Raw genomic sequence first — 16,274 nt, 5'->3', positions numbered from 1 at the left:
GTCTTCTCTCACTCATGCACATGAACAGAAAGCTGGAACTGCTGGGTGGCTGTAGACTGTCTTCGGGCACAGTCAGTTCCATGAGATGGAACCTCCCAGTTAAGGATTATCTCCCATATCAGTACTATACACTTGTTTATATTCCCTTTGGAAGAAGTAGCAGTTGTTATTGTAGATATAAAAACCTAACATAAATATATACTCAGTCCCATCTATAATTTGTCTCTATAGCTGAAGGAAAAGTGAATTTAGCTAGGAGAAAGGGCGGGGTTTCTCTTCTCTCTCAATGTACATACCTTTACAACCATGTTAACAAGCTTCAGTGACCAAAACCACCTGTTTCTGAGGGATACTGCTTTGTAAATACTTCAGGTTTGTGGATATAAGAAAATTTTCTTTTAAAATTGCAATTTTCTGTTCATAAAGCATTTTTCATTGTAGTTATTCTATACTTTGAATATGCCCTTTTTTCAGGGTCATATTGTCATTGTATGCTTGCATGATGTCTGATTTTGTATGTTGTTTATTTGATTTAGCAAATCCTTATGATACTTGAATGCTGCTTTCTTTTGCAAAGTTAACTGTCTGATTAAAATTTTTATGCTTCTTTATATCATAAACATGTTTGATTTAAGGTATAATTTATGAATGCATGCCTCCACAGTGGCTTATTTGCTCCTAAGTTATGTTTAGAAATTGAATGAATAATGAATTACATTAAAAATTCTATAAAGCTTATTATATTTTCTCCGCAGAGTCTGAATTATCAGTACACATACAGCATGAATGTGCTCCTTCTCCTACTGCCGATATGGCTTTGTTTTGATTGGTCTATGGGATGTATTCCGGTCATAGTAAACCTCACCGATCCAAGGTTGCTGTCACTCCCTGCTCTTTGGGTGTTGTTTGCTTTGTTGCTGAAACGAGGCATGGCTCAGGGAAAGACCAATCAAACCTCTAGGTATGGCTTACTTGTTTTTTAACCTTTTCAGTAGCATACAAACTGAAAATGGACTAATTTTTATTTTAATACATTTTCCATGGAATTTACCATGTTATAATTTGATGAAAAAAAAGGAAACTATTTGGAAAATGGAGCTGAGATTTAGTGTAAAAACAAATTTTATGAAACCTAAGACCACTGTTATGTACTTTCAGACTACTGACCTTCCACTTTAGGGTCAATGTTATGATTCCTATTTAACTTTTTTGTAGTGGTGTTTGATGAGTGTAGTTATTCTATTATATCTGAGATTGAAAATGTAGTAGCAAGCAGAACTGAACCCCAATTGGTTTATATTAAAGTTTTTTTATATTTATCTCCATTGTGATCCAGTTTTTTTTACCCTGAAATGTGAGTGTTGCTCATGATAAATTGTATTTTAATATTATGACTGAGCTTGGTTTGCCTTTTTGTATTACATTTTCCTCTGTATACATTTTAGTTTCCTTTTTGGGATAGAGCTCTTAATATGGGGACATATTCATGTGTTCTGTTATTGTTGACCACTATTATTATGAGTAAATAGTTTGAAAACTTATGCTGATTAAAGGAAAACATGCATGATTTTAACCCATTTGTTGAATGCACCTCATAAAATCTGAGGCATGGATGAGCTGTATTTTTAAGGCTTTTGTGATGGGGGAAAAGGACATCAGAGAATCTTATTTTAATTTTATGGATGTTTCAAATCTAGGGAGAGTACAGTCTGACCCCATGATCCCTGAATGTGTATCTGTACATTAAGGGTCAGTGTAGGATTGGAAGAATAAAATGAATACTGTACAGTGTAGTACATGTTCTACACAGAGTGGATTGGCAGACTTCGTGCCATTTAATGTTAGAGGGACAATATAGAGTTTGAGCTGTTTAATATGAAATAGGATTGGGGTAAGTTTTTACTATTCGCACCATATTTTATATCCCTCCCCCTTTGCGTCATGATCATTGACCCTTCATGCAGCATTCTTCATCATTTTTACATCAAATTTTTCTAAATAAACAATGAAATTTCTTCCCTCATATATCTGTTGACCAATCTCTTGTTTCTTTGCTCCTTGTTGCTACCCACTTTCGGGTTCCTAGCAGACTAGCGTACAAGTCTTTCTCCTTGATTTTTCATTATTAAGGGGCATGTACTTCACTTGTAATAATACTTCTTCAGTTGTGCCGATATTCATCTCTACTTGTGCTTGCAGTGCTGAGAGCTCACATTATTGCTGACAATTTGCTCATCTAACCTTTACCCATTTGAGAATATTATCTGCCTTGAGCTTATTCTTTCTACAATGAAGCTCATCTGGAAGCACAAGCTCTTGTTTCATCTAATCCTGGTCCCTTCAGCAGCAATTAACATGGTGGTAGTAGCCTTGATGATGTGGCCATCACAGTTGTTCTGTTTCTGCTCACAAGAGACCTTCTCATTTAGAAAGGAGCATGTTGTCATTCAGAAAGCTCTCTCTCTCTCTCTCTCTCTCTCTCTCTCTCTCTCTCTCTCTCTCTCTCTCTCTCTCTCTCTCTCTCTCTCTCTCTCTCTCTGTGTGTGTGTGTGTGTGTGTGACATGTGCTTGTTTGTCACTTGGTACTTGTCACAGTCTCTCTGGATTACATCAAGACCTCTGTAATTGCAATGTGCTTGACTCACCTTGTAGTTTATTTGCTTTGTCAGTACATGGAGTAGCACTGCTCGAGCCATGACACACCAGTAAAATTTGACTTGGCTCCACAGCCCATGGTGATGGTGGATTATGTTTGACTTGGCTCCATAGCCCATGGTGGATTATGTTCGTACCATGCAGTGTGCCACTCACCTGTCTCTTTTGTGATAGGCTCAGTCTAACATGCCAATCACTGTATTTCAGTTTTGACTACCTGATATCTTATTCAAATCTATCACACCAGTAATTGGTTATATTTAAAGTGTACAGCATCACAAGGGTTCATTGATAATTATGCAATTCTGCATGCTTATCCACCTCATCTATGACAGGTAACATGCTGTGTGTGCAACACCATAGCTCCTTATGGATTATGTAATATGTTAAGCTTAACACCCTCAACTTGGTTAACCCTTAAACACCTACTGGACGTATCATACGTCGACTAAAATTGTCTGTTGGGTGCCAAGTGGACGTACCGTACGTCGACTACAAAAAATTTCAACCTTCGGTCAACTTTGACTCGACTGAAATGGTCGAAAAACACAATTGTAAGCTAAAACTCTTACATTCTAGTAATATTCAATCATGTACCTTCATTTTGCAACAAATTGGAGGTCTCTAGCATAATATTTCGATTTATGGTGAATTTTTGAAAAAAAATTTTTTTCTTACGCCCGCGCGGTAACTCTGCCGAAAATTTCAGAAATTCTTTCGTCATTTTGTCGTAATTTTTGCACTGTTCTATATTAGCCGTTACATAAAGTTTTATATATGAAAATGTGCGCAATTTCATGTAGAATACAACAGAAAATAACTCATGGTTGTAGCTTTTATCAGTTTTGAAATATTCTCATATAAATCACGATAACTGCCAAAATTTCAACCTTCGGTCAATTTTAACTCGACTGAAATGGTAAAAAAACGCAATTGTAAGCTAAAACTCTTACATTCTAGTAATATTCAATCATTTACCTTCATTTTGCAACCAATTGGAAGTCTCTAGCAAATCTTTCGATTTATGGTGAATTTTTGAAAAAAACTTTTTCCTTACGTCCGCGCCAGAAATTCTTTCGTCACGTTGTCGTAATGTTTGCGCCATTTTATATTAGTCGTTACATAAAGTTTTATATATGGAAATGTGCTCAATTTCATGTAGAATACAACAGAAAATAACTCATGGTTGTAGCTTTTATCAGTTTTGAAATATTTTCATATAAATCACGATAACTGCCAAAATTTCAAGCTTCGGTCAACTTTAACTCGACTGAAATGGTAAAAAAACGCAATTATAAGCTAAAACTCTTACATTCTAGTAATATTCAATCATGTACCTTCATTTTGCAACAGACTGGAAGTCTCTACCACAATATTTCAATTTATGGTGAATTTCTGAAAAAAAAACTTTTTCCTTACGTCTGCGCACGGTAACTCGGCCGAACATCTCAGAAATTCTTTCGTCATGTTGTCGTAATGTTTGCATTGTTTTACATTAGTCATTACATAAACTTTTATATATGAAAATGTGCGCAATTTCATGTAGAATACAACAGAAGATAGCTCATGGTTGTAGCTTTTATCAGTTTTGAAATATTTTCACATAAATCACGATAACTGCCAAAATTTCAACCTTTGGTCAACTTTAACTCGACTGAAATGGTAAAAAAACGCAATTGTAAGCTAAAACTCTTACATTCTAGTAATATTCAATCGTTTACCTTCATTTTGCAATAAATTGGAAGTCTCTAGCACAATATTTCGATTTATGGTGAATTTTTGAAAAAAACATTTTCCTTACATCTGTGCGGTAACTCGGCCAAACATCTCAGAAATTCTTTCGTCTCGTTGTCGTAATATTTGCACCATTTTATATTAGTCGTTACATAAAGTTTTATATATGAAAGTGTGCGCAATTTCATGTACAATACAACAGAAAATAACTCATGGTTGTAGCTTTTATCAGTTTTGAAATATTTTCATATAAATCACGATAAATAGAAAAAATTCGACTTTCAGTCAACTTTAACTCGACCGAAATGGTCGAAAACTGCAGTTGTAAGCTAAAACACTTACAGTCTAGTAATATTCAATCAATTAGCTTCATTTTTCAACAAACGGGAAGTCTCTAGCACAATATTTCGATTTATGGTGAATTTTTGAAAAAAAACATTTTTTTACGTCCGCTCGTTACGAATTCATGCATCATTTTGTGATAATATTTTCTCTGTGTTGCTTTGATCGTTTTACAATTTGTTATATACCAAAATCATTGCAATTTAGTGTACAATACAACTAAAAAAAATTAACTCATTAGCTTTAACCGTTGTGCTTACAGCGCGATTTGTATACAATTATATAAGAGTTTTTTTTTTTGCTGTCATATATTCCAATATTTATATATGATAATGATATTTTTTTCATTTCTGATGGTTACATACTAAACTTCAGGCAATGACAAAAAAAGGAGCCAAAAATGAACTCTTAATCTTAAAAACTAAGCGTGCTGTGATTTTTTGAAAAAATTTTTTCCGCTTCGGCGCTAACTCACCAAACGCCGCCGGCATACGGGAGACGTTTTTGTAAATAGAGGCTCGGCGTTTAAGGGTTAAGGTTACATGCTTTGCCTCCCAGATCTGTTGAATGCTTTGATCTATGAAAACCTTGCACACCTGTGTCTCTTGTGTCAAGCACTAAAGTTTATTTTTGCCTTCATAATTTCACATTCTTATGTACCTCAAATAGATGATGCTCTGTATCTCCGTTGCTAAGTTGTACTGTCAGTTACATTGTATATACTGGAGTGTGCAACATGCCCACCATTGAAGATGTCTGATAGTTACGTAATTCCACACACTCACCTGCCAAGTTTTACTTGGGCAGATGATGTGTGCTCAATCAACACACTAGGGATAGGTTGAGTATCTTTACTGTCAGTGACTCCTTACATTTCTTCCCTGTAAAAGCAGAGGTGTTCTCAGGTTTTGTTTATTATTTTTGGACACAATTGGACTTTTTAGCAGCTTGTTTGTGTCATCCATGGGATGACATACTGCAAAGCATTGAGAGATCATTGGGCTACTTTGTGAACATACCTATCTCTGGGAAGCTACCATGGCTCCACCATCGAATGGAGTTTCATTGACCGCGCAAACCATAGGCCACCCTTGGGACTCATTGTTGATTGCATCTTCTCTCTCTTTGAGTTATTACAGAGATTTTTGCCTTTATTCATCCATTATCCGTGAATTACGCTTTTAAACTCATGCGCTTCCTGCTTATGCTAATCATGCACTGTTAATTTTTATAGTATCCTAAGAGCAATACTTTTACCTTCCAGCATGCATGACTCTTCTTGTGGAGCCTTGTGGTTTTTCTGAAAAGCAATGCCTGCACATCATCTACATAGAGGCATATTTCCTGCTGTAGTACAAGATTCATATCCTTCATATTTCCTGCTCTACTACAAGATTTTATTTTTTTTATCATTAGGCACGTGACATGCATTCTGCTTCCAGTTTCCAGAAATGCCTTAATGGCAAGCTTGAAAGTGAGACCTTCTCATAATGAGGTTTTTCTATTGCTGTTGATGTAAATTGCTGTATTACTGATCATTCTTTTTTCAAAATTAATGTGAATCGCTTTATGTAGCAAATGCAGATTCTTTTGCACCATTGTTAAAGAAGTTCACTGTAACTTTATTGAGTTACAGTACATTGTTTGACTTTTAGCCACAAAAGGAATAAGGCTTTACTGGACCAAAGGTGTTTGTGTCATTGCCAGTATCAGAAATTAATTCAGGGACCATTGAATAGATAGGTTAATTTAAGAAATAATGATTGAATTTTTGATGAAGATTCAGCTATGTATAGTATCCTAAATGTACACTGCAGTGCCAAAGGTGGTGAGCTTTCTTGTTTGGGTTTAGAATACACATGGGAATAGCTTGATACAGTATTCAACTTAATGCTTATTCATAAAGATATTAGATATGTTCTTCTTGTTTATGGCTCAAATTGGATCGCTAGTTGATTGAAGTAGGCACTTTAGGGCTGTCATACTCTGATGTTATGGCTTGGCAATAGGTTCTTCTTCATTTTAATTGTACAGGAACCTTCTGACTACAGAATTGATCATGAATAAAGTGATTGGTTCATATTAAAAAATGTTCATTTTAAAATCTAATCACTATAAGAGAGAGAGAGAGAGAGAGAGAGAGAGAGAGAGAGAGAGAGAGAGAGAGAGAGAGAGAGAGAGAGAGAGAGAGAGAGAGAGAGAGAGAGAGAGAGAGAGAGAGAGAGAGAGAGAGAGAGAGACTTTATACTGTACTGCAGAATCCAGTTTCTCTCTCTTTCTGTGCTCAGTGTCTCATGTTCTCATAGAACAGGAACTATGAACTTTTACCCGAGTGATTTTACTTTATATCTTCAACAAGGAACTTATATTTTTGTTTTGATTTGACATTTAGGAGGATTTCTCTGACTGGAAATTTGTAGATATTTACCAAAAATTTATCAAAGGTGGGCCTTAGGCTGGCAACAAGGGATTTGATTTTGTTAGAGATCCATGGTCATGATACTGCTTTATAGATAAGGGCTAATTACTCAATTTTGTTGAGTCTGATGTCTCCAAAAATATTTGTCAGAAAAATATAAGAAGAATGTTTCACAAATTTTCCTTTGGGCATTTTTTTTAGTTATCACAGAACACAGTCAGTCAATTTTGGAAACTACAGGACATTGAGGCATTATGAGTGTATCTCTATCTCTCTTTCAATTCTGAGGTAATGGATACAGCCTAGAACTGTGGGGTATTAAAAAATGACCTAAGCTTATATCAGCTCTTGAGTTTGTCCAAGTTAGGACCTGGTCAATAGGTCACTGGGTTATGTTAGGTAACAGAAGGTAGGTAATGTTTTTGTTTTGGTTTCTCTGTTTGCTATTATGCCTTACGTGGCGGTATCATTCCTGGATCACATTTTAGTGGTATATTTCATCATGTATGTGAATAGATTATTTTTATCAACTTGGTCTTGATACATTAGTTTTTTCTTAATCTCCATTTTTCTTGGTTCTCTCCTTGGGTAACAAATAAGAAAACAGCATGAACATGTGTCTGTACATTTTAGTAATCCTAAAGATATGTGGTTCATTCATTACAGTTTTCAACCACTTACTTAAGCCCAACTTAATTTTTTCATTGTCATGACAGATCTGTAGCTTTACTAATTTAAGGATCAAACACTACTATGATATTCCTTACTTTATCTCCTTGTGAGGTCTGCAGGGTTCTTTACTAGGTATCTGCCCTGGATCATATCATATTCCTGTATAGCCTCTGAGTTAGCTAGTGGATGAACTGGCTCAAGTGTTCCTTTGTCCTTTTGACCTAATCATTAAATCTTGCAATCAATCTTCCTCTGGTTCATACACTGGTAATGATCAACAAAAAAAAGGGTAACTGCTCTGAATCCCTTTGACTAATGTCCAAAAATTCACAAAACTTTACTCATCTCTCCTTTTCTACAACACCTTGACTAAAAGTCCTTTTCTTGTGTCACTAAGGAAACTTTTGAACCACTGGTGACATTCATCTTCATCTGAACTTGGTCATCCTATACTTAGGATTTTAGGGAATCTTTTATTCTTGCTCACCAGACAACTTGCTCATCGCTTTATTCCTCCTGTATGTAAACCTATTTCTAGCATTCCTATATCAGTGACCCCTTCTTTTAGTTTTGAGTTCTTTTCTTCATCCTTTTGCTATGGATTCAACCCCCTCCACTTGCTTTTCTCCTTTCATCTACCAGCCGTATGGCAGTTAGAAAAATGTAACAATATCTTGGATGAAATGCAAAGAGATTGCTTTGATACAGGTTAATAAAAATTTCTCATTATTTAGCAAAGCCAAGTCTATGATGCATGTACTTCTTGTATAATATTATGCAGCAGAGACATGGGCACTGACAAAGAAAGTCAATGCCAGTCATAGCCAGAGTGCTGTGAGAAAATTTTATTACAATTGAGGAAATTTCAAAGATGCAGTGTCCAGCAGCTAGAAAATAGACTTGAGATGTCAGAGGTTGAGATGGTTTGGGCACTTGTTGAGACAGGATGAAGAATATCTGTTTGTAAAGTAGGCATTGTGAACAAGGCCGGGCAGTAGGCCCAGGAAATCACTGAAAAAGTTCATAGATGAAGAAATAGACCAGATGTGAATTCAGATGAAAAGTGGACTAAACAGAAGAGAGAACTTATTTTACATCCAGCCTCATAAAGAGAGAATCTGACAAGTATTAATGATGATGATGACATTACAGTACTTTTTACATACTTCATAGATTAGTTTTTTGTGCATGTAGGTCTACTTAGTCCTAATTAGTCAGTAGTACTAACTGTCTCATTTGAGACACTTTGCTTGAAAGATTAGATTATTTTGTAATGTATTTCAGGTAAATTTTTATCCACCCATAAACTCATTAGTTATAGTTAGCCCTTTTGTGTGCCCTGAAATCATCCAAGACTCTTCAGTCCCTCTTAAACAAAAGATGGCCGTCAGTCCATATTACTATGTATGCAGTTAGGTAAGAATGATTTTGAAGAAGCAGGAAGCTGAGGAGGTTCTAGACATGTCTCCAAGGCTTTTTTTGAATGTTGGTGTTACAAACGTAATGGAGTAACGGGTAGTCATCCAACTCTGCCTGCTGAACTGATATCTTCAGAAAACTCCTTTTATGTTGGAGTCTCATTGTAAGGGTAATTTCCTAACTCCCATGCCCTTTAAGGATGTTTACTTTCACAGTCATGTGCACCCAGCATTCAGGAAGTATCTCCACTTTGTTTGATGTGGAAGGGTTTACCAATTCAGGGTGCATCACACTCTAATGTCTACAGCCTCAAAAGTGTTCATCATAACCCATGCTCTGTGAAAGCATGGATGCACTGGTATGGAATAAAGCTCTGCCGTAGTTATCAGTTGGATAGACAGTATGACTGTATTGAAAGGAGCTGCATGAACCAAGGGCACACCAGGTCATACAGCCTGTGTTACTTTGTGGTGACAATGAGGTAGAGCTCATCCTGAAATGTGTTGTGGTAAAAATAGTGATGTTGCCTCATCATGAAGAATCAAGTACTTCCCTCAAAGTGGTCACTCATTCCAGAAGTATGGTAGCAGTGGGGAACTCCCTTGGTTGGTCTATTTGTGACTGGTCATGATCACAGATTTCTACATTTTGCTCCATTCTTCCCCTTAACTGCACCAACCACAGAGTGAGTTCTACTTTGTCATTAAAGCATATGTTTTTCAAGCTGTTGGATTTAGTGCTGGATTCAGTCAATGCCATTCTTCTTTTAATGGCTGACGTTTGTAGATTTCTGAGATGGTGGAATTTGTTGGTCTCTGCCATTAAAGATTTTAGGTCTGTACTCCCTCGAATCTCTGAACAGTTTAAATTTCATTTCAGTTTTTATATAGAACCAAATTATTTATATCAACACTTTGAGAAGAAAGTCTCATGGGAGGGTCTTAAACCATAAGATAGCCTCTTTTTTTTTAAGCCTCCATGCAGTCACATACATGTCTTTTCTGGCTGACCTCACCCTGAAGATGGTCTTTTTCTTGGTTTTTGTGACTGAGTCAAGTTAGAAAATCACTTGCTCACTCAGATAAGAAAACACATCAAGGATTGGTAATCCATGGATCTTTTCTTAGTACCAAACTCTGTAACAAACACAAATCCCAGGTAGCCAAGACCAAGCCACTATCCCCTTTGTATTCCCTGACTATATATATGTGTACTCCTCTGTCTTTTATTCATTCCTTACTGCCTGTGGGAGCATCTAAACATTATGGGCTATACATTAGCAAATTCATTCCTTACTGCCTGTGGGAGCATCTAAACATTATGGGCTATACATTAGCAAATTCATTCCTTACTGCCTGTGGGAGCATCTAAACATTATGGGCTATACATTAGCAAATTCATTCCTTACTGCCTGTGGGAGCATCTAAACATTGCAGGCTATACATAAGCAATGACAGCAGTGCATCTGTCTATGGCCTTTGTGAATTTATTAGATTATCTCTTGTCTGATTAGAAGAATACAGTAAGAAAAATAGGGAAGGCTGTATAACCTGGATTTTGGTGAAATAGCAATTATTATTATTATAGGTATTAGTATTATTATCGGTCATAAAGTAGCTTTGCCAGATCACCTTGTCGCATTTACAATTGCTTATAAGTCTGTTCCAAAGGATTTCTCTTGAAACATTCTGTCCCACTTTGGCCAAGACTAGAATTTATTCAAGTAGCTACATGCAAATAGAAGCTTATGAAAACCTCTGGCTCTTTCTTGGGGTCAAACAAACCTGAGTTTGCCTGCGATTGATGCCCAGTTCAGTGGCTACGCTGAACAACAATGTATAAATAACACAAGATTTTTCATTGAAAAGTTTATCCCACTTATTTTCTACTTAATGTGTGCTGCAGTGCTCATCAATTGAGCAAGCATAGTAATTTTTTAGTTAGTCAAGTGATTACCCAGTGGGGTACGCTCACTAATCTCAAGCAGTAAATAGTTTTAAATTCAAAATTGGTCTAGTTGTTGAAACAGCAAATGAAAAACTAAAGGTAATGATTTGTATGTAGGAGACTTGCAAATAGCTTTGGATTATTTGTATTATCATAGTGTAATTTTAGATATATTGTTGGTTAATGATATTGTTTTCAAGTTGCAGTGTAAATAGTTTACACAATGAGAATATTTCTTTCAGATGTGTATTAATGGGTTTAGCCTTGGGGATTGTGCCATTTCTCCCAGCCACAAACATCTTCTTCCGTGTTGGATTTGTGATTGCGGAGCGTGTCCTCTACATTCCAGTCGCAGGGTTTTGTGTGCTTGTTGTAACAGGCATGAGGGAGCTAAATGCAGTTGGTTTTATTAACAAGGTATGTTATGGGAGTGTTTCAGGCTCCGAGGTTACTCAGGTGTTCCTAGAGTATCAACTGTACATGTTGTTATGTTAACAGACTTTGCAGATGCCAGGGGAACTTTGCCAGATTTGAGGTCTTTGAATTTTAGCAGTGTATATGTACAACCCTTATATTTTACTGTTTTTTAATAATTATAAACTTGCTGTTGAGATAAGAGAGATAGGAACCAGAATATGATGTTGAAGACTGCATGAATTGAATTATCTTTGATTGATGGCATTTATTGTGGAATGATGAATTGGATAGTAGTAATAAAAACAAAAAATAGATAATTTTAAAGTTGTATTCTCCAAACCAAAAAAAGGGTGCCACAATAAAGTAATCTTATTTCATCTTTGAATTAGTCATGCTTGTGCAACCCATCATATGAATAGTCTACATGATCCAATATGTGTTTTCAGAGATGGGCATTACAGTAAACCCCCCATATTTATGGGAATCGTTAACCCCCCCCCCCGCGAATAGCTAAAGACTATGAATACTTAAAACCCTTCTAAAAACACTTGGAATTGCCTATTTTGATAGTTCAAACACAAAAAAAACCATCCTACTTACAATGGGGTTAGGATCCAAAAAACCCATTGTTTGTTGGAAAAAACATATCTCGAATATAGCCTAATCTACACTAGGGCATTCAGTACCATGTTTACATATATGGTAACCTAGCCTACACTATGAAGTATACTCTATACATACACGGTATAGTAATTTATTATTAATATTAGCTAATTCTGGAGGTTCATGCAGAGTGACTTATGATAATTCAATACAAAGAGAAATTGAATAACAAACAAGAATTAGCTTAGGCTACACTATGGTATATCGTATACATATATGGTAGCCTAGCCTGCATTATACTGTACTCTATATTCTCATATTAATATCGTATTATACAAACATCAACATAACAAATATGCATCTTTTCCATGGATCTTTTAAAATGTTATGCTTTAATTCACTGTATCCAATAATATTGTATATATATTCTTACATTGCTTTTGTATCATAAATTGCGATCATAGCAATCAATGTTTTGGTTTGGAAATCGATTACGAGGCAAGTTTATTTTGCTGTATTTAACTCAGTTCAGAGCGCTTTTCGTGCCTCTAGTTAGCATAAATGAATCCCTAGATACTTTATTTATCTGGGGCAAGGTTATTTTTCGTTATACGAAGTGTTTTTAAGTCGAAGTATTACTTAAATATGTCTCGTTGTGAAGTTTAGCAATTTTTTTTTTTTTAATAGACGACATTGGCCATTTTGAGGCATGTTTATTTTGTGTGAAAAAAAAATCAAGATTCCGTTTGTTATTTTCACTTTATTTCATCATAATATGAGCTTTACTTATTTATCATTTATCAGCGTAAAAATAGCAGTAATATGTGTTCTTTCATGCCCAGTAGTTTTGATTAAAATAGTTTCTCTCCAATTTTAATTACAGCCGAGTTTCATCCATGTTGCCAGCACGATAATTTATAGTCATTAGCAGCTTGAACATTGTTTCTCAGCTCAGCTACAACTTGCAGCTTAAATTTAGCAGTATATTTCCTTCCCGATCTTTTATCCATACTGAATAAGGGTATAATGTAAAAATATACCAGTCCTATTCTACTTAAAGTCATTTGTAACATAACTACAGTACTGTACGATGGGTGAAATACAAGCAAAATGGCTGTTGTTGTTATCCGATTCGGTTATAAGCAAAACAAGTTTCTTGTTCGGTTGTTTATGGTTGTATGCATTTACACAAGAGTGTAACGATACTAATAATACTTTTAACATTCTCTTTTTCTTTTTTAACTACCATATTAGTTGGGATAAAGAGATGGAGAAAAAGAAGTTGGTCTATTGTAATTTGGTCTCTCTTGCTGCCGGATTGTATGTTGCTGTCTGCGTCCGCGCGAAATTTAAAAATATTTTATAAATATTGTCATATAGGTATTAATCGCTTACCCCGTCACAAAATCGAATTATTCTAAGGCAAATTATCGTAACTCGAGCACTACCCAGGTACCTGAGTATTTTAATAGTTTTATCACAAAAAAAGTGCATTTAGTCATGAAAACTATATGAAAATACAGTAATTAGTGAATATTTCTCAGTGAAAAATACCGCGAGTGGGCGACTTTTCAGTGAATAATGCGTATATATGTTCCATAGAGAAATCCGCGAATAGGTGAGTCCGTGAATCATGAGAATGTGAATATGGGGGGTTTACTGTAATGTGGTATGTGTTATGTTAAGAATAATGACCATTCCCTTTTGTAACAAGTATCAACTGCTTGCATTGTTTGCTGACTCCTGAATGCACATGACTTGAATAATGTAAACTTGTCAGAGAGAGCTGGACTAACTGAAGGGGTAAAACATGCCTATCTTATACTACTTTGTTTACTTAGTGTCACAGTGCTAAGAAGGCTATAAACAGAATTTAGGTTGTATGTGCCAATCTTCCTTTGGAAGTCTGCAGATAGCTGGCACATCTATATGAAACTAATCACTGTTGTATTCTTCCTTAAAGGAAAAATCACGTCAAACTACCAAATTCCATGGGGTTTCATTACTCTTCCACATACCCCACTTGACCACTTGGAGATGCTGAACTGTCTCATCCCAGCAAGGGGGTTTCTAAAATATCTTGGATTCTATCCTTAATCAAGTGGAGAAACAACCTTGGCCTAGTATCAGAAGCTGTGGTTTGTGTATTGCTCCAGGTGCTGTTGTAGAGGAATTTTCAGCACCCATACCCCTGTAAACATCAAAGTTTCCTCCCTCTCTCAGATATAGTAAGAGTTTTCACTGTGCTTTCGAGGATATACTTCCATGCATTCTTCGGTATCGTGTCATTTATGGTTGGATCTGGCTAATGATCAGCATCTTAAGGTGTTGAGATCTAATGAAACTGAAGCCCCAAGAACTCAGTATCAGTCTCTGGAGTGTAGACATAGTTTTAAAAATTTATCTGCAGATATTTTTGAGCCTCTAGAATCAGTTCCATTTAAGTATTTACTGTGAAACACACTTTTGGTTAGCACTATCAGCAGTTAAAGGAGTCAGTTTGTCGTGAGCAGTCTCCTATAATGCTAATGTAAAGGGAATGCTATTTTATCTCTTTTGCCTTAGAGCTGAGAATGATGTTAAGGCTAAGTTTTTTCCAAGAACTGTAAGAATTCCAAATTTAACATCTTTGGTGAGGGAAGGAAGAGGAAACACTTCTCTGTCCTGTTATGGCAATTAAAATTTATTAAGATAGGTTAAGCCTGGAAAGGGCAAAGTTGACCTTTTGTTTTGTGGTTTTAAAAAACCTAGAACGACCTTCTCAAAGAACACGATGTTCTCTGTGACATGTTTGATCAGGTTAGCACCTGAGAAACAAGTTCCATACATTTTACCTTTGTTGAATGTAAACATTATAATGTAAGAGCAGATGGTACTTCATTTAGTTTTATGGCAAATTTTCCCTTCAGTAGAGCAGATGGTACTTCATTTAGTTTTATGACAAATTTTCCCTTGAGTATGTGATTAATGCTGTGCAGTAGAACTGCAGTTCAGTTTTGTCACTGTACCTTAATTATGCAGAAACATGTCAAAAACTGGTATTGTTCCTGTGTGTTTGTAGATTAAGCTGACCCAGTGCCTATATAGGTTCATGATGACAGTGTCATCTCATCCACTGAAATCTCCTCAGCCTCCAGTTGCTACTCAGGAGTGTCTCCCTCCTCTCCATACTTTCTGCCTCCAGTGGGTAACTCAGACAGTGACAGTGACTTTTGAAGTGCTACAATATGCAAACAAAAGAAATTGTTAGTTAATGAAATTATTTAAAAGTTTGTGTACAGTATCAGAATAAGATTTTCAGTAAGTTTAATACAATAAAGTTACATAAATGATTGTGTTTATGTCATCTGTAGTCATTGTTCAAGCCTAGCCTGTGTGTGTGTGTGTGTACATACAAGTATGCATTGCATTAAGCTAAATTACTACAGGCAGTCCCCAGTTTACGATGGGGGTTCCGTTCCTACACCGTGTCATAAGCCGAAAAATCCTAAGAAAACCTTACATTTAATGCTGTGGGTACATTGAAGACGATGTAAACTGCATTTTTATTGAGTTTTTCATAAAAAAAACTCCAAATTTTTATTATTCTGCTGTTTCGGAGCCATATTTCTTCTGTTGGATCAGCTTCGTAACCCTGGAACATGCGTTGTAAACTGGGAAATAATTTGTGATGAATATATTTGAAAAGTGTCATAACCTCGGAATGTTGTAAGCCGGACCCGTCGTAACCCTGGGACTCTCTCTCTCTCTCTCTCTCTCTCTCTCTCTCTCTCTCTCTCTCTCTCTCTCTCTCTCTCTCTCTCTCTCTCTGGTACGGTATTTTTATTGACATTTATGTAATGCATTACAGTATTGTATTTAATAATGTAGTGTTACACACATATTTTTGTATGTGGATACACGCATTCATGCATCATATTAGGAAAACTAAGCACTCACTGTCCATTCTCTCTCTCTCTCTCTCTCTCTCTCTCTCTCTCTCTCTCTCTCTCTCTCTCTCTCTCTCTCTCTCTCTCTCTTTCTTTATCAGAACTTTTTCCTGATGAAAGTATGGCATTTGAGCTCT

At 36.0% G+C, this 16,274-nt stretch overlaps 1 protein-coding gene across 1 annotated transcript in view; it reads left to right on the top strand.

Annotated features, from left to right (window-relative positions):
• LOC136851461 (protein O-mannosyl-transferase TMTC4-like) overlaps nt 1-16,274 on the top strand; it is a 180,895-nt gene that overhangs the window by 119,581 nt on the left and 45,040 nt on the right. The window contains 2 exon segments of the mRNA XM_067125562.1: nt 756-961; nt 11,431-11,605. Of these exon segments, the coding sequence (XP_066981663.1) occupies nt 756-961; nt 11,431-11,605 (381 nt within the window).

This window comes from Macrobrachium rosenbergii, chromosome 3 (genome assembly GCF_040412425.1).
Source record: "Macrobrachium rosenbergii isolate ZJJX-2024 chromosome 3, ASM4041242v1, whole genome shotgun sequence".
In the NCBI taxonomy this organism is placed as follows: Eukaryota; Metazoa; Arthropoda; class Malacostraca; order Decapoda; family Palaemonidae; genus Macrobrachium; species Macrobrachium rosenbergii.
This window is presented reverse-complemented; position numbering and strand designations above follow the sequence as displayed.